This window comes from Choristoneura fumiferana, chromosome 15, assembly GCF_025370935.1.
Source record: "Choristoneura fumiferana chromosome 15, NRCan_CFum_1, whole genome shotgun sequence".
Lineage (NCBI taxonomy): Eukaryota > Metazoa > Arthropoda > Insecta > Lepidoptera > Tortricidae > Choristoneura > Choristoneura fumiferana.
The window spans coordinates 1,549,873-1,573,790 of NC_133486.1; the positions used below are offsets into that span (position 1 = coordinate 1,549,873).

The window sequence follows — 23,918 nt, forward strand, 5'->3', positions numbered from 1 at the left end:
TGCCTGTGAGTTGTACTGTCGGTCTTAGAGCCAAAATCAGGCCAGAATGTAACGGTTGTCTCTGTAAGTAACATACTCGTCTCATTTATGTTCAGTAGGGTCAAATCATGCACTCGTCTTCCAGATGCCACCAACAGTATCAGTGCTAGATGGCGGGAGACTTGAAAGATACTATCCTCTTCTACAGGGTTTCGTTCCATCCAATCAATCAGTTGCCTTATATCCCAAATATATTTTTTATTCGAAGTAGGTTCTGTTAATTCAATAGCTTTAATTATTTGTTTTACTAAAACGTTGTTCGTGATATATTCCCTTCTTACTGGGTTAGCAAAATTTGCAATTACTGATTTATGTAGTTTCACTGTACTGGCTGACAACTTCTTTTTTCTAAACAGATAGCTTAGATGTTGTGCAACATGGTGGCCATCAGGATTGTATGGGTCATGTCCTAGTACTCTGCATCGATCCAACCAAGTTTTCCAAGGAGCTGAGTAGGTTTTAAGAGTAGACGACCTCCATGATCTTTTGAGAAGTTCACAATCTTCTGCGTGCCAATCTGAAGTTATAGTCGACCACCCCGTATTCTCCATGCCTCCAAGCGTAAGTTTTGGGCGTTCGGGAGACTCGCATGAGTTGTCATGTCCTGAAGGTGATGATTGAGGTTGCGAATCTGGAAAGGGGCACTCATCGCTCTTGCCTTCAGGTCTGACCTCCAAAACACTTTCTCCCATCGTGGTACTATTATGATGTAGGTTCCCCTCGCTTGGTTCAGGTGGGCTAATACCCGAGGTATTAGAGATGGAGGTGGAAAGATCCAGGCTAGGTTGAACTGCCATACCCTGCTGAATGCGTCGGTGAACTGGGCTTCCTTGTCTTTCACATCTCGAGAGACGTAGGCTGGAACCACCCTCGATTGTCTGGTTGCAAATAAGTCTATTTCGGGAGTTCCCCATTTGAGAAATATCAGATTGGTCACTCGTTCGGACAGGTGCCAGTCCGCGAAGGACTTCTGACGGGATAGACTGTCTGCTATGTCGTTGCAGATGCCTGGGATGTATTGGGGGCATAGATCCACTCGTAAGGTTTGTGTCAAATGTAGTAGTTGTGACACAAGCGCTGTTAGGTGACGAGAGCGTGTCCCTCCCTGTTTCTTGATATATGCCACGACTGTTCGATTGTCCGATTGAACTACGACCCTTTTCTCCTTCAAGTAGGTCGTTTCCGATCGAAAGGCTTGTAACACTGCATACAGTTCCTTCTTGTTGATATGCCATTGCTTTTGAGCTGGGGTCCATAGACCGCTGATCATCGTTTCGTCTATCTGAGCTCCCCAACCTTGGTCTGACGCATCTGAGGTGATGAACACTGTCACTCGATACTTTATCAGAGATCCATTTTGCTTCAGGTTCCCTAGCCACCAGGCACATTCTTGAAGAATAATTGGTGTAATAGGGATCATTTTCTTTTTCTGGTGTTCTGGCAAAAGGTTGGCTGCTCGTTGCAGATTTCTGCAATGTAACCTTCCTAGAGGAATTACGAAGCTGGCAAAATTTAGTTTGCCCAACAAGCTCTTGGCTAGTTGCCAGTTCCATTCTTGATCTCTTAAGATTTTGTTTAAATCCTTTTCTATTGATAGGATTTTCTTTTGAGGTAGTGAAGTAGCATTTTGTAAAGTGTTCCACACTATTCCCAGGTACTCTATTTGTTGAAGGGGTTCGTTTAGAGATTTCTCTGTGTTTATGATCCAACCCAATTTTGTCAAAAAGTTTACTGCTTTTATAGCATCCTCTCGCAGTTTTATTGGATTCTGGCAGGCAAGAAGGAAGTCGTCCAGGTACACGACCACCCTTATGCCCATGTCTTGAAGTCGTGATACTACCCAATTTGATAGCCTTGCAAATGTGAGAGGAGCAGTGGAGAGACCGAAAGGCAGGCACGTGAATTGCAATACCCGACCCTGATGGACTATTGATAGAAATCTTCTGTGTTGAGTTTTTATGGGCACGTGGAAGTATGCCTGGGAGATGTCGATCTTTACGAGATAATCTCCTTGTTGAAGAAAATGAGGTACTTTGAAGTGGTTTAACAAGCGAAATTTTCTGGGCAGAAGATATCGGTTGAGGCCTCGTAGATTGATTATGGGTCGAATCTTCCCATCCGACTTTGGGACTGGGAACATTGTTGACAGAAATCCTGACTGAACTGACGTGTGTTCCAAAATACCTTGGTCTATGAGAGAGATTATCTCCTGCGTCATTTCTTTTGTCTCGAATTTTCTTAGTATATGGGTATAAAAAGGGATCAGAGGAGGTTTTGCCACAAAAGGAATTGTGTAGCCCTCTATTATGTTTAAAATACTTTTGGGGGCACCTGTGCTCTTCCAGACCTCTAAAAAGGAGCGAAGTCTGCCTCCTCTGAAATGCCTCACCTCAGGTACTTTTATACTTTCTTGAAGCATGTCCCTTAGAGGAACGTCCTCGAGCTGATGAGGAAATGGGTTGCGTTGGACGCCTCGAACTTTGTCCCGTTTTATCGGAGTGACGACTTCTGAGTTTGTTGACTGCTTTCTTTTTCGACACTTTGCCTTGGGAAAACCCGGATGCGCTGATGTAACGCTTGCCTTCGGTTCGCCTTGGTTTGTTGCTGCGAAAGAAAATTTGTTGCGGCGGTTGCTTCAGTACCTCTGCAAGTTTTGTTTCGCAGAAGAGATGGGTTGTTGATGGAGGAACAGAATTTAAAAGTGACGCTTGGTATTCATCTTTGGGGATAAGGAGGTTTCTCCTCTGCTCTATAATCTCATTCCTACGACCACATGCAAATTGCAAGAGATCATCTGATATGGTCTTCATGGCGGAGCCAGTAGAGAGGTGACTCTTTAGGTCTTCTTTGAGCCCGGGATGCTTATTAGAGAGATCTTTGAGAGCCCCGTGTAGGGAATCTCGTTGCATCAAAAGACCGTGGACCACTGTTCCAAGAACATAGTCCATTTTCCCTAGTTGGTCCTGTACAGGGTTAGGTGTAATGTGTTTGACTAAGACAGGGTTGGCTTTTAGGGTTCCAAAAACGGGTGCAGCGTGTAATCTTTTCTGTACCTCGACGTACCTGATTTGATTATATGTGGTGTCACCTAATCTTAGTACTTTTACACCCTGTTCCGCAATGAGTGGTTTTGGGTTAGGTATAACAGGGTCTTGTGGCTTGGTGCAGGGTTGCCAGTCAAAATCGTCATCTGAGCCTAAGGGGGGCTCGGGCGGTTTCCATGCAGAGGTAGCTTGCGTTGAAGACTTTTCAGTAACTGGAGGGCCGTTGTTCTCTGAAGAATAAGCTGAAGCAGAGTCTTCGTCCGTACTCTCACAGGCAGAGTTCTCCTGCGAGTCAAATGGAGTCTCAAATTTCTTCATAAAAGACTCCAACATCTCCTTCAGTACCATATGATTTTCTTCTAACCGGCTTAATCTGTCCTGTCGCTTGGACACCCGAACCGAGCTGTTACTGCGCCGAGAAGAGTGGGTAACAGAGCCGTTGTCTTCGGTATCGGCAGATAATTCGCGGTTTGCTTCCTCCCGACAGATTAGTAAGGGCTTTATATCCGCTAGAGCAGCTACCACCAACTCATTTTGTACAGCAGACCCACGGATCCGTGCCGCGAGAGAAGCTGGGCCGATAATAAGACCGACGCACAGAGGCCACTCTAATAATTTTAGCTTAATATCTCTATAAGCTCTCTCAGAAAGAGAGGAACAGTTCGGTGAAAATGCGCGAGCCAAACCAGTCGTCGGGATCGCGAATCTGACCTTGTTGAGAACTTGAGGGTCTAATTCATTTCCTAGCAAATCTTCTTTAGAGTAAGTATGAACTCTCCATTCTTGCCAGCCGTCAGGAAGATGCGCCGAAATAAGACGCGTTAGCCTGCTGAGGATCACGTTGTCTCCAGGGTCATCCGCCTCCCATCCGAGTAATGATCCAAGAGAGCGCATGTCTCCTGATTCCGTGGCCTGAAAAACAGGAACTCAGTGAGTGTCTTGTAATGAAACGGCTCACACTGCCCGTACGACTAAAGCGTACAGCCTGAACTTGCACGCACGCGGATTGCCAAGCTGACCCGTACGGCTCACTAGGCTGGCCCGTACGGCTCACCAAACTGACCCGTACGGCTCATCAAACGGGCCCGTCCGGCTCACCAACCTGACCCGTACGGCTCACCGACCTGACCCGTACGGCTCACCAAACTGACCCGTACGGCTCACCAGGCTGGCCCGTACGGCTCATAGGTTTGACCCGTACGGCTCGCTATTCTGGCCCGCACGGCTCGCAGTTTCGGGCCGTACATGTACTAAGTATCTCATTAGCAATTTTATGTTTACCACATTAATACATATTACGATGTATAAGATACATAGTACATAGTGCTCAAGGTGTAAATATCATTCACAACTCTGGGTTGAAAAGACCGCAGAGAATGTAAGTGAAAATATAAGATAGATCGGAGCCGAGATGGGCAGTACATTCCGATATTTGCGCTTGATAAGCGTACACCGAGCGTTGGGCTATTTATTTGAATAGCTGCTACTTGTATGCGGAGCAGTACAAGTGTATAACCTTAAAGGTTAGCAAAAACAAACTGAAATAAATAAACACAAGCACTTACAAAATAAACATAACTGCACTTACCATTGATACGTGGGAAAACAATCCTATAATAACACAACACTGGCGATCTAAGCGATCTCGAACGAGCTTCGTCGTTACTAATAAAGTCACTGTGTACTCGCGTAGCGTAATGAAAGCGTACTGAGGAAGCGCGCTCACGCAGTCGCTCGCCGCGCCGCGGCCCCGCGGGGGCGTGGTCGCGGGCGCGGGTAGCGCGGGGGGGAGCGAGAGCGCGGCTGGACGGCGCGGGGAGACGAGTCCTTTGTGTTTCTCGATAGTTACATGAATAGCGTAATCTCACAGGTCAAGCCGACGGCACAGACCATGAAATAGTATATTTTGAAATTGACTTTTCATAGTTTAATTGTTGATAATTCATTATAAACACCTAAATATATATTATATGCTCTACCATCACTGCTTTCACGTTTGACTATATAGGTATCTACTTAATTACATTATGTATAGGTATATTATCTTGAGAAATTAGGTTATGTATTACATACATTGAATTTTAGTATAAACTCCTATAAACTTTTAAACGTATTATAGCAGCTCGTATTTAAGTTCGTCGAAAATATCTATTAACAGTGTGATGTCGGGTTAGAATACACCTCTCCATTTCTTCCGTGGATGTCGTAGGAGGATATAGGAGGGTATAGGAAGATATACCGTAGGCGACAGGCTAGCAACCTGTCACTATTGTACCGTTTTTGTCAAACTTAAAACCTAAATTTGCTAAAAGTGGCTCCGAAGCGGTAACGTTTCGTGTGCTCTGCCTACCCCATTTGAGAATACAGGCGTGATTTTTGTGTGTGTGTCTATTATCAAAGGAAACAAAATGTAAACAAACGTGTAAGTAGGCATGTCTGTCTTCATCGACGTAGCTCGTAAAGTAATTTCCTTCAGACAACTGATCGGTCAGCAGTTATTAACATATTAATAGAGGAACGATATAATTGCTGTCCTATGAAGATGAGAAAATATGTACATAAATTATAGTAAAGTGTGACCCTTCCTCTTATATTTTCCAAATTTAATCAGTTTTAAGGTCAACCACGTTTGTTTTCACAAGCGTTTATTGACATTAATAAATATTACGGGACACTTGACACCATGGATAGGGCAGAAGTACCGTTTGTGGTCATTTATTGTTGTAATATACGTTTGAAATAAATTTATAGTAAAAATCATTATAAACTTTATTCGTTTCAGTATAAACTTTTGAAAACTCACTAAACATATTAGTTTAATATTATAACTTTTTATATATGACTGCAAATGTCAACTGGCCAAAACCGGTACTTCTGCCCTACTAGGCAACGGATAAACATACTTATACATATTCAACATCCAACACCCGAGTACAAACATTCACAACCACTCTGAGTGGCTACTACGATATTCGAAATTCGAAGTTCGTATCATACCGTCCCTGAACTAAAAGAATTTCTTTGCTCACCTGCGACCTTATGATAGTTAAGTTTATGCAAGATATGTATGTATGCATGCAATAATAGGTAATTTTGTATGGAGAGTGAATTTTGTGCTGCTGAGTATATTAATGCACATTATCTACAAAAAATCTTCATCATCATCATCATCTCAGCCGTAGGACGTCCACTGTTGGACATAGGCCTCCCCCACAGACCTCCAGTTGCTTCGGTTGGCAGCGGCCTGCATCCACCGTACACCTGCGACTTTAACCAGGTCATCCGTCCATCTTGTTGGTGGACGTCCTACGCTGCGCTTGCCGATCCGCGGCCTCCACTCGAGAAAAAAAAAAATCTTACAAAAATTTATTAAAATATAATTTTATCGCTGTCCTAATGGCGGCTGAAAAAACATGGCCGCTGATGTCATTGAATTATACGACGACGTTGAAGTATCTATCAGCAGTAAACATGTCATTAATCATTTAATGGCTCCGTGATTTATGTAGCAACGAATCCTAACCAGTTTGGTTTTTTTTTTATGTAACCTGTAATATGTCCCACTGCTGGGCAAAGGCCTCCCCTTTCTTTCGCCACTCTTCCCTATCATGAGCATGCACCTGCCAGTCGAGCTGAAGAGCGCTCAGGTCGTCCCGCCATCTCCTCTTGGGTCTGCCTCTGCTCCTTTGACCATCCTTCGGAACCCATTCGGTAACGATTCGTGACCATCGGTCTGGATGCATGCGGCAGACAGTCCAGCCCAGTCCCACTTCAGCTTAGCGGTCTTGGCCCCCACATCGGTTATACGGGTGCAGTGCGGTGTTTCCGATTCGATCAGTTCTTCGACCACCCAGAATACTGCGCTCAATTGCTCGTTGGCAAACCTTGAGCCTGGACTTTTGAGCTTCAGTCCATGACCAAGTCTGGGCGCCGTAGGTTAAAATGGGAAGAATGTATATGTCGACGAGTTTGGAGGAATATTTTATTGAATCAAACGTTACTTTGCGGAGGAATTACATAGCACACCCGTGACCTTATGATAAGTAGTTACGTTTATGGAAGAAATGCGTTTTCTTGCAGTTCCTTCACCCAACACTGTAAGAACACACACGAATTACACAAACCCAAATATCACTATCACCACACAACACTAACTAAGTGTTTGTATGGAGAGCTTGGGCTAAAGTCGTGACGTCACTGCGATTCAATACCGCCTTCGTATTTTAGCAGCGGTCTAGTCGCTCCTTAACCCTTCAAAAGATAGAGGCGATTTAGCGACCACGTGCATTGACTTGGAAATTCAACTTTATTGTATTAGTTCTAAGTTACAATATCCATTGTAATTATTGAAAATACTACTAGATTTAAAAATATGTATTCGATAGCTGCTTTTGATTCTAGGGTAGTTTGCTATGCTCCAATAAATGTGACCTTATTAAGGGTTGGTTGCCTAGGTAACCAAAATGTTAATTGCAAGCCACTGCAGTGCAGTGAAAATGTTCTACGGGAAGCCAGGAATCAAATTGTGCAATATTACATGCCGTAACTAAACTACGCCAGCGCCAATTTCAAACAGCAATTTGAATGTGTGCAGTAATTTACAATTCCAATGCATTCAGTTCTAACTGAAATTGACCAACGCTGGATTACTTTGCAATGAAGTTACGAGCATTACTAATTGAGACATGTTAGACGTTTTATACTATTCGATATTCTTTCAAAACAATTTCCTTGACAATGTCTCTCTCACTCGCTCACTTTCTCTTTCTAGACAAATTTATATCTAGTGTAAAAAGCACAGGTCAAAATGTTTGGTTCATGCAGGTTTACACAAACAGTATTGTCACTAAATGTCAAAAGGTAAACTAGAAAGTGCATCATTTAAAGTCGAAGGTGTTTTCTTCAGAAACTCCTTATTATCTCAACCTCTTATTTCTTTTATAAGTTCAATTGAATTTAAGCTTTATCTTACATACGCTAAAGTCGTTATTGCTTTGCACATAGACCCAAGTTACACGTTTCCGAAAGCAACCCATTTCAAATACAAGTTGCAATACAGTTCCACTTCTTGGGATTGCATTTTAAACGAAGCTGCTGCTACTGAATGCCTGTGAGTTAAACGAAAACAACCCTTAACATTGGTTTATTTCCGACGGCAGTCGCTAAAAAGATTCAACTCAAATTCTCCACCGTCCATTTAGACGTTATTGTTACGGAAGCTTCAATTAAGTCCGTCAATCATTTTATAAGGAAAGCTTCAAAATTAATCCAAATCAAAAGTTTATTCAGGCACTTTTACGTCTATATAATCTAGTACTTTACTAGGTAGTAATAGGTTAAAAAGAAACGAAAAATTATTTAAAAGCAAATTAAAAAGAAAAACATACGTATTGTTATTTAATTTACTACTTTTAATGGGTAAAAAGTCGCAAATTTTAGTCAAGTTGTCTCTACAAATCCTGTCAAAATTTTCCGCATTTAATAAATACTGTTACAATAATACCTAATAGTAAGCAACAAAACACACTTATTAACTTATTTTAAACAATTATTAGTAACTGTATAAAACAGAAAACAAACGCGAACACCCAACCGAAACACTCCAAATGCTTGACATTTTTTTATTTTTTATTTGACTGGATGGCAAACGAGCAAGTGGGTCTGGCACAGTCGAGTTGAGAAGCTTGTGAGCAAAAATTTGATCAAAAATATCTGAGCACGCTTCTACGACGTTAACAATAGAGTCGTGTTCAGATATTTTTGATCAAATTTTTGCTCACAAGTTTATGAACTCGACTGTACCACGAAACTCAGTGCGTGCGGTACAAGCGACGCCCGTCATACACTTTGCGATAATTAAGCAACACGACTGTCACTTTTCCGAGACGTTATCATAATACTTATCAACTCTTCAAATAAACCTAAAACCTAGGGGTAATTACCCCCGCGGGTGTAAATCAGTTATAATCATCAGATATAACCCCCCAGTAATAAAGAACCTAATAATTAAGACCTAATCTAATGAAATACCTAGCTAAATAGTAAAAATTAAAAATGATAGATCGCAGCTCAGCAAGTACCTACCGCAGGTGGCATCTCTTTCTAGCTGTTATTTTTACTTATTCCAGTGTACATTCCTGCCCCAGCCATTGAATAGTTTTGTTTTTTTTTTGTCTTTAATGTTCTCTCATAAGTCTTTATGTTATATTGTTTGTCAATTTTGTTTATTTACTTATTTTGTACAATAAAGACTTTGTTGCGTCTCCCAAAAAAAGTAAACATTGTAAATTGAAAATACAGGCAGGTGGTAGGACCTTGTGCAAGGTCCGTCCGGATTGCTACCACCATCTTGCTCGCTAATCCTGCCGTGAAACAGCAGTGCTTGCACTGTTGTGTTTCGGCGTGGAGAGTAAGACAGCCGGTGAAATTACTGGCACTTGAGGTATCCCATCTTAGGCCTCTAGGTTGCCAGCGCATCTGCAATACCCCTGGTGTTGCAGATGTTTATGGGCGGTGGTGATCTCTTACCATCAGGAGACCCACTTGCTCGTTTGCCATCCAGTCGAAAAAAAAAAAAAAATACAAACTGAAATATAAAAAATACAAAGATTAGAAGAAGATTAGATTTAATATAATTTTAGTTTATTTAATTTTATTGTACATAATATACCTTATTTAGTCGAATGAATATTAAAAAATACAAAAAGATTCAAAAAACCAATCTTAAACATTGTAAGACTGGTTTTAAAAGTATAAAGTATTTTTGTGACTAATAAAGGTAATATTTATTTGCTTGAGTGGTAAATTCAGTTTTCCCAGACGGTCATATGGGTAACAATATTAAAAAAGGTTAGGAACCACTGGACTATACGCCACTTGAATACGCGTTGAAATGAAAATGAATATAAACTAAAATACTTTGAGAAAATCACGAATCAATTTAGTTGAGTGACACTCGATTAATCAATCCGAAAGTAGCCATTTCTTTTTCACGCAAAACCCTTAAGAAATGTCTTTTGTATTGTATAATAGAAAGTGGTTGAATGCAACGGAAAATGTTAATTTCTTGAATGCCCAGAGCTTGGACTATTGTTGGTGGCTTCCATTTTGAGGACAATGTTGCTTGCCAACTCTTAGGGCTTTAATTATTTTTTGAATTACCAAAAGAACGTTGCGAGTTGGGGTTGGCATTAGAGCGAGAAACATTTATTTACACATATTCGATACACATAATTATATACATATATATATAACGATATACATTAGAAGCCGTGGTGGCCGAGTGGTTTGACCTATGGCCTCTCAAGCAGAGGATCGTGGGTCCAAACCCCGGCTCGCACCTCTGAGTTTTTCGAAATTCATGTGCGGTATTACATTTGAAATTTACCACGAGCTTTACGGTGAAGGAAAACATCGTGAGGAAACCTGCACAAACCTGCGAAGCAATTCAATGGTGTGTGTGAAGTTCCCAATCCGCACTGGGCCCGCGTGGGAACTACTGCCCAAGCCCTCTCATTCTGAGGGGAGGCCTGTGCCCTGCAGTGGGACGTATATAGGCTGGGATGATACATTAGAAGGAAAAAAATAAAAATAACATCGAATAGCATTACGTAGCACTAGCACAGTATATTATTATTTGATCTAAAAAAATTACATCCCTTTTTTATTGCATAGTTAGATAAAACTTTTAATTGTGAATCTACGAACGATCGTACCGCTCGTCAATTCCAAGTAGTTCCGATAAAATATTTTTTTTAAACTTTGACGCATAAATCGAAAATGACAAAAAAAAAATTATGGAAATCTATGTACGACAGAATTAATCGATTTATCTTATGTTATAGCACACGGCACGGAATGCCGATTACCTGGGTACGATTCCCAGCGTGGTTGTCACCTTGCGACCCCCCAAGGACCCCCGTTAAAAAAAATTACTCCGATCGCTTTAAAACTAGGATTCTTCGTATTTAGCTAATTCTAAACACAATCCTGAGGTTCTTATCGCAATATTATAGTATATACAATTTTTTATCCATCTGTACTACAATAAAACCGTCTCAGTGCTATTCATGTACATTAAATAATTTAGAAAGAATATATTTACGTATTTTTAGTACTAATAATATAACCTAAAACAACTCAACTCTCTCCGTCTGTTTGTTCGTGCACAAAAAGAAGTTGTGGTCATAGCTAGTTACTTCTATTTACAATAATTTACAAAAGGTTCAAATATTGTGTTTTAAATATCCGTTTCCAGATTTAAAAGAGTTGTCGCGTATCACTCCAGCAGGCGACCGCGGGGGTGAAGGAGCTGCGGGGGGCGGCTGTCGGTTCGGAACTTGTCGTTTGTCGCGTGATAGACGCATTCATTTGATTATTTTTTATGATTTTGTAAAGTCACCATATTAAACTCGTAATACAAGTACAAGAGTTTCTCTCAGCATCCACAAAACCAGGGTAGCCCGCAACCATTGATCCGGCTCGAAGGACCGTCTCGTGTTCGTCTGTTAGTATGTCTGTTAGTGCGCCTGATTGTGTGTCTGTTAGCGTGTCGCTTTGCGTTTCTGTTGATATGTTGGTTAGTGTGTCTGTCATTACAGAACTACTACAAGTACCCACGTTCTTCTTTAAGTCGCTAGGTATATCTGCCAAGAAAGATTTTTCTAAATATTTTCTTCTTTTGAAAACACCTTTATTACTTTTCCAATTCTTAAACATTTTCTGTGTTTGACATAAGAATTTAAGTATGTATTTATCTATCTAAGTATGTTTATCCGTTGCCTAGTATCCATAGTACAAGCTTTGCTTAGTTTGGAACTAGGTCAATTGGTGTCAAGTGTTCCATGATATTTGATATTTATTTAAAGTCATAAAGGTACTGATTGTCATCCTAGGATCACAATCACTCTATCAAGTCGTAAACTTAGAAGACAACTAACTGGCAGCTCTTTATAGAATAGAATAGAATAGAATAGAATAGAAACGTTTATTCGCTAATTCGCAAATTACATAAGTACACAAAATAAAACAAGTATAAAATAAATATTAATGACAGTATTTGCGAAATCGCGAAACGGTCTCAGCTCAGCATAGTGTTGGCCGTAGAGGCCAACGCTGGTCTTCCGCTGAGACCGCTTGGCGACTTCACGGAAGGCGACATAAATTCAAAAAAAAAGTAAATCTAAAAAGAAACAAATAGAAAGTAATATAATTTAAATAAAATAATAACAATAATGAAAACAAACAGAACACAAAACCAGACAAAAGACACGTGCACAATAATAAGTTATAAACATCACAGTAAAAGAAAGAGTCGACACACCACTCAACCATCCATAGACCACAGACGTCGATATGCACAATCTGCCAAATCTGCTTTACCTATAACAGCACATTGTGTAGAATGCACCTGTTACCTAAAACTGCCACGCTCGTTCTAAGTTCGAAATTCCCTGTAATTACACTGTCAGCCTCACGCGTCACAACTCCGTCAATGCCATGAAGAACATAATTGGATTGTTACCTTTTCATAGTAACTATTAATATTTCAACAGCAGTTGAAACTTGTAACATTAATTTGTTGGACTTAAAGGTTGCTCACTGAAATTGAAGAAGTTCTGAACTGACCGGAACGACGTGGAGCAATTCTCAGACGATTTTGCAGGTGGTAGGACCTTGTGCAAGGTCCGCCCGGATTGCTACCACCATCTTGCTCGCTTATCCTGCCGTGAAACAGCAAGGCTTGCACTGTTGTGTTTCGGCGTGGAGAGTAAGACAGCCGGTGAAATTACTGGCACTTGAGGTATCCCATCTTAGGCCTCTAGGTTGGCAACGCATCTGCAATCCCCGTGGTGTTGCAGGTGTCTATGGGCGGTGGTGATCTCTTATCATCAGAAGACCCACTTGCTCGTTTGCCATCCAGTTAAATAAAAAAAAAAAAAAAAAAGAAGCAATTTACGTAGGTGCATTGAAAAGTTCTAATCCTTAGGCGTTCTAAGGAGGAGGCCTTTGTTCAGCAGTGAACGTCATCCATCCCAGCCTATATACCCACTGCTGGGCACAGGCCTCCTTTCAGAACAAGAGGGCTTGGGCCCATAGTTCCCACACGGGCCCAGTGCGGATTGGGAACTTCACACGCGCCATTGAATTGCTTTGCAGGTTTGTGACTCACGATGGTTTCCGCACATGAATTTCGAAAAACTCAGAGGTGCCAGCCGGGGTTTGAACCCACGACCCTCTGCTTGCGAGGCGATATATTCAAAACTTTATCCGACTGATGATAATTATGATGATGAAATTACTTATTAATGTCAGAATTACTTTACGCTTTTCGTCCTTATTCCTAGTCTATATCATAACAAGAACTCTTGGATCTAAAATGTTGTAATTTGGCATAGAATCTATGCCAAATTTCAACTTTTTAGATCCAATAGTTCTGGCTAGGCGTTGATGAGTCAGTGAATCAGACCGTAAGTACTTTTCTTTTTAAATAACAATTGTATAGATCATAATTTGGCCGCTCCATACATTCATATTACTTGGGCACGTAAATCCCTTATATTAGTGCCTTTATCCCGACCCAAGTAGTAAAGCTTTTCTGAACTTATTTATTTTCTTGTTATATTATTCCGCTGGCACCGAAAGTGTGCAATAACTACACAATTGTACCAAATAGATATACCGTTTAATGAGCAATTGCTGGAAAATAATGAAACTCGATTTAGTGAGCTAACTTTGGGGGCGGCAGACGTGAGCTTGCCTTCGGAATCCAAAAGCTTAATGGTTACTTGACCTGAAATGTAAATTTCAGTTTTTTTTTTTTCAATTTATGACGGTGGAAGCAGTCTACACTTCCACTGAACGTAGATAATTGTTAGTGATTAGTTTTGTAACTAAGGGACCCCATTCATCATCATCATCATCATCATCCCAGCCTATATACATCCCACTGCTGGGCACAGGCCTCCTCTCAGAATAGGAGGGCTTGGGCTATAGTTCCCACGCGGGCCCAGTGCGGATTGGGAACTTCACACGCACCATTGAATTGCTTCGCAGGTTTGTGCACGTTTCCTCACGATGTTTTCCTTCACCGCAAAGCTCGTGGTAAATTAGAAATGTAATTCCGCATATGAATTTGGAAAAACTCAGAAGTGCGAGCCGGGGGTTGAACCCACGACGATACACTCCCTGTATTATTATTATTTTTGTATTTTTTTTATTTAATTGTATACTGTAGTTTTAAGTATTTTATTTTTAATTATTTTATGTTGAAAAAATGACTTTCTGCCAAGTTTCTTGCGGCGCATTCTTCTTGGCAATGATGGTCTTTCCGAAAGCGCTGGTAGTTTAAAAAACGTCGTGTAAAAGTGCCCATTGCGGCCTATTTACTGAATAAATGATTTGAATTTGAATTTGAATTTGAGTGTTAAGCTCTGTTCACTGTCAAAATGTTAGAATTGGCAAGCTAAGACCGGATTTAACGACCAAATTTGTTTTTTTTTTAGTCAGCCCAATGGCCTATTTGGCAACAATGTTTAACTGGAATATAACTATCTTAAAATGTACAGTCGCCATCATATTTTGGAGCAACCAAGGTGGTCAAAAATATCGGCAAATGCACTCTATTATTAAGGTATTAGAGTTCATGTATCGATATTTTTGATCACCTTAGCCGCTCCGAAATATCTGATAGCGATTGTACCTACCTTAAGTTTACTACAAATTGCAATTGCAGGTGGTAGGACCTTGTGCAAGGTCCGCCCGGATTGCTACCACCATCTTGCTCGCTAATCCTGCCGTGAAGCAGCAGTGCTTGCACTGTTGTAACAGCCGGTGAAATTACTGGCACTTGATGTATCCCATCTTAGGCCTCTAGGTTGGCAACGCGTCTGCAATACCCCTGGTGTTGCAGATGTTTATGGGCGGTGGTGATCTCTTACCATCAGGAGACCCACTTGCTCGTTTGTCAACCAGTCGAATATAAAAAAAAAAAATGTTCTAATTTATTTTTTTTTTAATTTTCGGAGGCGAACAAAAAATTGGATTCCTAGTTTTCTGAGTAAAACAATATTATTCTACTAGCCGTTACCCGCGACTCCGTCCGCGTCGAATTCGGTTATCGCTATCCCGCGGGAACTATCCGATTTTCCGGGATAAAAATTATCCTATGTCCTTCCCCGGGACTCAAAATATCTACATACCGAATTTCATCTCAATCGGTTCAAGATTAAGTAACAAACAAACAGACTTACAAACTTTCGCATTTATAATATTATTAGTAAGTGGAATGGTGGGCTATATAGTTTTTTCCACATTCTATGTAAACTTTGAGTACTTTGTCGTGCCTGTGTTGTAAATGGGTATTTATATTTTTTTTCCTTGCTCACCCGCGACCTTATGATAGTTAAGCTTACGCAAAATATGCGTGTTCATGCAGTTCCTCCACCTCCACACTGTAAGAACACACACAAATCACACAAACTTATCTATCACCACCACCACACCACACTGACGCGTTTCGAACTCAACCAGAGCTCACCCTCAGAGTAACACCAGATGTTAGACCAAAACCTGGTGGTCAAATAATTTTAGCCTTATTATATAAACTCTGCTAGATAACGAATAAAAGAGAAAATGGTAAACGTAAACCCTGAAATAAGTATCTTTTTCATTTAGATAAAGATAATTTGTTTTGAAGGCGGATTCACTCGGGCGTCTAAATTTTTGTACTGGATGAAATTTATAATTTTATACAGTTGCGACATAGCGTAATAACAACTAGTGAGGTAACTTGGCCATCTCTACAGGTCAAGTAAAATACGGAAACTGTGCGCCATTTTCCCGTGCCGGTTGATCTTTTTACAAGATTTTACTGTATTTTTAACCCCCGACGCAAAAAGAGGAGTGTTATAAGTTTGACCGCTATGTGTATCTGTGGTACCGTAGCTCTTAAACGGGTGGACCGATTTGAATGCGATTTATTTTTATTTAAAATCTGGTTTTCTAGCGATGGTTCTTAGATATGTTTCATCAAAATAGGTTCAGCCGTTTTTGAGATATTGAACTTTGAAGTGACAAAGTCGGGGGCTTTCCAACTTTTTGTTGGTAGGTTATTTCACTTGCAATGTTCGTAAATGTCCTCAACTAATCGTGATGGAATTAGAATAGAGAGAGAGAGAGAGAGAGAGAGAGAGAAACATTTATTTACACATATTCGATACACATATAAATACATTAGATGGAGAGAACAAAAAAAAACAATAATAACATCGAATAGTATAAAGTGGACCCCACTCAGCATACTGTTACGACAAGCCGCAACGCTGTTAATAGAATAGCTTTTATCCCAAAAAATGTTGCATTTCTGGCGGGTGCACAAAAAATGAATTCGCGAACGAAGTCGCGGGCAACAACTAGTTATAAATGAGAAACTTCGGTAAGATGTTTTTTACTCAATCATGTTTAACGTCTGAAACAATTCCGGCAACAGCGCTAGGAATTGTTATCTAAGGGCCTACGCTAGCTGGCGCGGGTGCACTGCGTGGGCGCACGCCTGCAGGCGTGCGGTCCCTCTGACACTTATACTGTTTAATACGAGAGCGAGAGGGACGGCACGACACGAACTTCGAGTTTCGAGTTTGTAGTAGCCCTGCAGGTACGATCCGTCGCGCGCGACGCTCGCAGTTCGCACTCTCATAATATTTTTCAGTAGGCGTCCTGCTCCGTTCAAACCACGTCAGTCAGCGTAGGCCCTAAGTAACAACCTCTTGTTGCAGAATGTTGTACGAGCTGCTATTGGTGTGGTGTCTGGCGATCGGCGCGACGCTTTGCGCGCCGGAACGCGTGCAGCCTGGCGATGCGCGCGCGCACGACGCCGATGCCACGGAGCCACAGGTACCTACACAATCAGAGGTTTTACTAGAATAAAACTAAAAAGAAGACCAAGACTGAGAAGGCCGATATCGAAAATACAAACTGAAATATAGATGCACAGAAAAACCAGAAAAATAAGACCAGCGCTGGGAATTGAACCCAGGTCCTCGGCACTCCGTGCCGTGTGCTATACCGCTACACCACCGCTGGACAACCGGCCACCGCCGCCGCCCGCGGTGTGTCCAGCGGTGGTGTAGTGGTATAGCACACGGCACGGAGCGCCGAGGACCTGGGTTCAATTCCCAGCGCTGGTCTTATTTTTCTGGTTTTTCTGTGCATCTATATTTCAGTTTGTATTTTCGATATAGGTTTTACGGGATGACCGTAAAAGTAACAAAAATTTGGAATTGAAATAAAAAATACAAAAAGATTCCAAAAACCAATCTTGAGAAGGCCAAGTCAAAAAGAAGGGCTTATTAGCTGGGAAAAGGATTCTCGGTCAAAAGAGATTCTTTAAATTCATCATCTAAATACCAAATATCTGCAAAAAAACTTGAGCTGTAGTTCCCACTCTTGCCCAGTGCGAATTGTGTTGTGTAAAGTACACATTGGAACTCCTTTACGGAAACTACGGATCCATGTAGGTTTGCTCACAATGTTTTCCTATATGCAAATTATCTACGCAGAAGACGAAAACGAAGACGACACAGCGACGAAATGGATAAAGTTTGCAGGGAAATTCATTTCAGACTTCCCAAAGTTTCCTATCAATATATTCACTGGGCGTGGGAATTACATACTAAGCACTCTCATTCAGATAGGAGACCAGGACATATGCTGCAGTGGGACGAGTATAGGCCGAGATGAGACTGTAATTTCAAATGTAATTCCGCACATGAATTTCGAAAAACTCGAGACTCGACTCGAGAGGTGCGAGCCGGGGTTTGAACCCACGACCCTCTGTTTGAGAGGCGATAGGTCAAACCACTAGGCCACCACGGCTTCACCGCCGGCGTTTAACCACAATCACGGTTAATGATAAGCGAAGATGTGTACTGAGATGAAGCACGCTTGCCTAATAAATGTTAAAATTTCAAATCATTTATTCAGTAAATAGGTCGCACGAAATGGCCACTTTTACACCTCATTTTTTTAAGCTACCATCGCCTTCGGAAAGACCATCATTGCCAAGAAGAATGCGCCGCAAGAAACTTGGCAGAAAGTCATTTTTTCACAATAAAATAATTACACATAAAATACTTAAAAGCTACAGTATAAAATTAAAGAAAAAAATACACGACAAGAACAATAATAATACAGGGATGTATGGGGTCCCGTAGTTACAAAACTAAAACTAAACATGTAACTATATCTACGTTCAGTGGAAGTGTAGAATGCTTCCACCGTCATGGATAAAAAATCTGAAATATACATTTCAGGTCAAGTAACCATTAAGCTTTTGGGTTCCGAAGGCAAGCTCACGCCTGCCGCCCCCAAAGTTAGCTTGCCCATGCCCATTCATTCTAGATTTGAAGACGGCTAGGTTGTAGCGATTAGGGAACTCAAAGCTGTCCCACTCGATAGCTGATACTCGTTAGCGGATAATACGAGGGGAAACGCTGCGTGGGAATTTCAGGCGTTTATTTTTAAATCGACTGCTGTTGTTCCAGGGTTCAGCAGAGCAGCACGCGGCGCCGCTGGAAAAGCGATCCCCCCACTACAGCTCGGGGATAGGCAAGCGTGCCTATAGCTACGTGTCGGAGTACAAGCGGCTGCCCGTCTACAACTTTGGACTGGGGAAAAGGTGATAACATACACAATTTATTGCCGTAATTTGACGACAATGGAGCCTATTCTGCGTGATTGGCTGTAGGCACTATTTATGTCGGCCTGGCTCCTGGCCACTACGAAGTGCTAAATTCTAACTTCGTATCTTGCCGTCCCGCTTACGCTAATATTGTTTAATACGAGAGTGAGAGGGACAGTACGATATGAACTTCGAGCTTCGAATTTTGTAGTAGCCCCCTGGAGGAAGCTTAGCCCTTCACGCTGCAGATGACTTCCTGAACTGACTCCGGTGACTCGATTTTTTGAAAAAATTGGCAGTATTGAGTGTGTAAATTAAAAATTCATAGCACGGCAAAACTAGGACACGTTTAATAGGTACAGTCACCTGCATTAATCTGCCACAGCGGAGCGTGCAAAAAAATCTGACACTAGCTACTGGCCCTAGAAATAGAGTTGTATCAGATATTTATGCACTTTGTCATTTCCGATATTGGTGACCAAGAGATATGTAGGTAGGTGAAAAATACTTAATTCAATACTGCGAACGGATGAATACGAATCCTGAATTATGTTGTAATTATAATACTTACTCCAAATAGCTTAAATCTGCGAACAGCAAAGGTAAAAAGGTTGTAGGATAGGCAAGCGCAGCGTAACGTCCACCAACGAGATGGACGGATGAACTGGTTAAGAGAAGTCTCTTCGTTCCATTCTCCATACAAACGTAATTACAGGAGGTCAAAAGTCGACAAAATAAAGATGTCAACTTTGCACGAGAATTACAGGCTAATAAAGCATTTTTACAAAAATCGAAAAAAGCCACAGGCATAGAAAATATACTTTTCGTACAAAATGAGGACAACGAAACCCAAAATTCAACCGCCCAAATCTTGAAAAGCCTAGCTATCTCGATATAAATTACAGACGTCGTTGCGGAAGGCATGGGGGGGACGGCTGCGAGCGCTTATATCATGTGCAATAAAGACAGCAATAGCCCAAACGAATACGGCAGAAAAACTTCTCTTAAAGTCGCGGGTTCACGGTGGATGCAAACTGATGCAACTGTAGTCTTTGAGGGAGGCCTATGTTCAACAGCTGATTTATGATGATGACCAACTTTTGACTAATCTTCTTCCACCAGGTCTAGACTATACTCCTTCGGTCTGGGCAAGCGCTCCATCACTGAAGAAGATCAGTCAGAAGAAGACATGAACAACGAAATTGATCAGGAAGCACTGGATGAGCTGATAGACCAGTACGAAGATACACCTGGTATGATGTAAATTTTGCGCTGTCTTTTCAATTATTGGGTAGTATTTAAATAAATAAATAACGTTATGATTCCCTATTGGTCTATTAAGTAGAATAGGTACCATCAGACAAATAAGTGGTCTACCAATTTTTAAACAAGTTCCTATCAAATGAATGTCGCTAAAGTCGAACTTTCACGTTCCTCGTATTGGCATTATTGTTTTATGTTATGGCATGTACCACTCGCTGCAAGTTAGGTACTGTAATGTCCCGTTGTCTGTCTGTCTATCTGTAATCAAATCTTGCAAGTCAAATTTAACCAACTTCCAGTAGTCAGATTGACTTGAAATTTGGAATACTTATCTAAATCGCGATCTAGTAATGACATCCTGATAGTTCAGCCAGGATCGTCGCCGCAGGACGGAATTCTTCAACGGTTAATAGCATCAACTTGAAATTTGGTATGCAAATGTAGTTTGGGTGACAATGCAAGTACAGTCAACAAAAAGTACAGTCAGCAAAAAATGCTTGTATTAAAAATGAAATTTGTATGGTTAGGTTAGTTTTATGTGACAGATATCTGTAATCCTCTGCTAATCGAACAAAATGAACAAAGATTGCATTATTATAATGTATATTTGTCACATAGTCATTGGTGTGTAGCTCAAGTAGCACTGCCTACCCTCACTGTACGCCCCAGCCATAATAATAACATCTTCCTTTACTATAACTAACTCTATAAAATATTTTCCAGTATACGAAGAAAAACGCGCTCGTCCCTACAGTTTCGGCCTCGGCAAACGTTTCGCGGAAGATGAGCCCGCTGAAGAAAAACGCCGAATGTACGACTTCGGCCTCGGCAAACGACTACCGCTCTACAATTTCGGCTTAGGCAAGCGAGGAGCGCGCAATTACGACTTTGGCCTCGGGAAACGATATAGCAGCAAGTTCAACTTCGGCCTAGGGAAAAGAGAGAGAGATATGCACAGGTTCAACTTCGGTCTTGGAAAGAGATCGGCTGACTACGCGAATGATCTGAATGATGTTGACGGTTAAACTGTATATTATCTTTTTGTGAGAATTTTCGTGGAATTTGTTTTTGGAAGCAATATTTTTGTATTTTCTGTTGTGTTGGTTAATCGCGATGTGTAGATGTTTTAGGATGTTGATTACGGTTTTGCGGATTCACAATGTGGAGATAACGGGCTAGACAATTTTATATTCAAAATAACGTTTGTTTGTTTTGTTTTTGGTTGATTGCGGTTTACTTGTGAAAAAACCAGCCAATTTTCACAAGTAAATCTAGATTTTTAATTTATGTTTTTAATCTTACCACGTTACTTCTCACAGTAGGACTTATTAATAGTGATGTACTTAGATTGTTTTCAAAATCTCGGACTGGGCTAATCGTTAATTCAATTACTGTCACTGCAGGAAAAATCCTGAAAAAACATTGTCATATTAGGTATGGCCTCGAAAATTCTTAAATCTGTAATAATAAAACCTGAAATACTTAAAAGAAAATATTTTTGTGGTCAATTTCCAAATGTAAGAACTAAACTTGATGAAAATTTCAACAATTTGGAAGTATAATAACGTCAAATTATTTTTAGTTTCATTTTTGTAAATTGTTGTTAAAATTATAGTTATTTATGTAAAAGTTGAGCATTAAGATAAACTTGATGAAAAATAAAGTCACGATTCTTGTAATAAAACGTTTTTGTTTTCACTTTAGGAATTAGGGGAAATAGTTGCGTAGTTATAATTTATGCGAATGAAACGTTATGTGAAACAAATCTAGTCATGTTTTATTTTCTTTCGAATCGTGGCTCTATGACTCATTTAAACTAAATTAAGTATTGAAATAAGTTTCCTTAAGAAATAAGAATGTGTTGTTTTCAATATAATCATTAAATCAATTATACAAATCATAGTAAGATTGCATTCATTCTATGTTATCATTTACCTTATTATCCTTCAAAATCCTTTTTGTCATTATTACTAGGTATTTATTAATTTATTCGTCACTAAAAAATTACAGTGTTTAAAATAAAAACCAATGCGCTGTAAAATTGAAATTATACAAAAACCGGCCAAGTGCGAGGCGGACTCGTGCACCGTGGGTTCCGTACAAATATTTTTATTATATGATGTAACTAAAAAAATATTACTTTCACCATTTTTCCTTTATCTGTGCTATAAGACGTTGCTTCGTACCAAATTATCAACGCAACCGTCTTTCAAGCAACAATCAATTAAGGTACAGTCACCTGCCACAGTGGAGCGTGGTGTCATCTTACTAGTCATAGAAATAGAGACGTATAAGATATTTACGAGTATGCGCGCTTTGTTGTGTCAGATATTGGTGCTAGTGACTGTACTTAAGCTCATTAAGCTTCAACTTGTGCAATACGGTAGGGGAGATTCGGGTAGCCGCTGCGAACATTTTAAGGTGTGCAGTGCCTATGGTTATCCTATCTGTGCGGGTTGTCAAACCCCGGCAGAGACTGAGTTACCCGCACCGGGGCTACCCGAATCTCCCCTATTTGTAAATTTTTAGGGTTCCGTAGCCAAAATGGCAAAAACTGAACTGTAACTCCAGTCGTTTGTCCATGTTACGCTCATTTTTTTCACCAATTTCACAACGACGGTGCAGGTCCAAACACTCGAACGGCTCGAACAATACTGACCGTCGCGGACTGCGAGTGTGGAGTCATGCACGTTCGCGCTTCGCGCTCCCTTTGACGCGGTACAAAAAACCGACCGAAATTGGGGAACAAAGCGCGAAACCGCGAAGAATATGCGAAACGGCTCTACACTTATGCCTCCTCTACATATCGACGGATGCGTCGGCAGATGGATCCGCAACCATATCTTCGGATAAACTGCGATCCGTCCACACATCGGCAGACGTGTGGACAGGCGCGTTGCGTTCGCGCTGTCACCCTTTGATCCGTGTCGAAAAACCGACACCAAACGGATGAGTGGCAGATGCATCGGCCGACGTTAAATACCTACCACAGACAAGCAAAAACCACCCTCTACACCTCGGCGGACGCATCCGCAGATACAATCTGCCGACGCATCCGTCGATATGTAGAGGAGGCATTAGCGTTCGCGCCCCTTCGCAGCCATTGCGCGCGATCCGCGGGCTAAGTGTGGAGCGGGCTGACTGCTAGGAAATTCGTGGACCACGCGAGGTCCACTCGCTGTCAACGCGGCGTCCACCCATGGACGTTATTGGAGTAGACACATTTTCACTATTTTTTTAATGGAATAATCGAGAAAAACTAACAAAAATGCAACGTTCAATTCAATTCAATTCAATTCATTTATTTGCCAGAATACGGTTACAAAGGTCTTACATCTAACATTCCGTGCGTATTCAACCTGCATGCAGGTGTACAAATATTTAAAGTCCTAAATACTAAGTCCTATATACGTTGCCAGCTCAGCAGGTATAGCTCTTAAGTACTTTTATAAATCTACTGGGACAGTGGGTGATTGGAAATGGTGATCGATCAGTAATCGATAACGGGTCGTTCACAATCACATTGTCATTTAAGTAAAACCGCCACAGTTCCAAACTTTAAATCGTAATTTTAGGGTTCTGTAGTCAACCAGGAACCCTTATAGTTTCGTCAAGTGTGTCTGTCTGTCTGTCTGTCCGCGGCTAAGCTCATTGACCATTAGTACTAGAAAGCTGTATAGCTGTTTGGCCTGAATTTACATATTATCAGTCAGTAAAAAAAACTAAAAAAAAAAGTTTTTAGGGTACCTCCTTCTTATAGACGTAAAGTGGGGGTGTTTTTTTTCTCGACTAACCCAATAGTGTGAGGTATCGTGAGACAGGTCTTTTAAAACCATTGGGGGTTGGCATTTTTTCGATTCAGTGATCTATTTGCGAAATATTATAAATCGAGC

General features: G+C 40.9%; 1 protein-coding gene across 1 annotated transcript in view; it reads left to right on the forward strand.

Moving 5' to 3' along the window:
- AstA (allatostatin A) overlaps positions 1 to 23,918 on the forward strand; it is a 123,041-nt gene that overhangs the window by 93,479 nt on the left and 5,644 nt on the right. The window contains exons 2-5 of the mRNA XM_074098667.1: positions 16,859 to 16,976; positions 18,626 to 18,759; positions 19,885 to 20,015; positions 20,749 to 21,045. Of these exons, the coding sequence (XP_073954768.1) occupies positions 16,860 to 16,976; positions 18,626 to 18,759; positions 19,885 to 20,015; positions 20,749 to 21,045 (679 nt within the window). The 5' untranslated portion in view covers position 16,859. The remainder of the gene's footprint in view (positions 1 to 16,858; positions 16,977 to 18,625; positions 18,760 to 19,884; positions 20,016 to 20,748; positions 21,046 to 23,918) is intronic.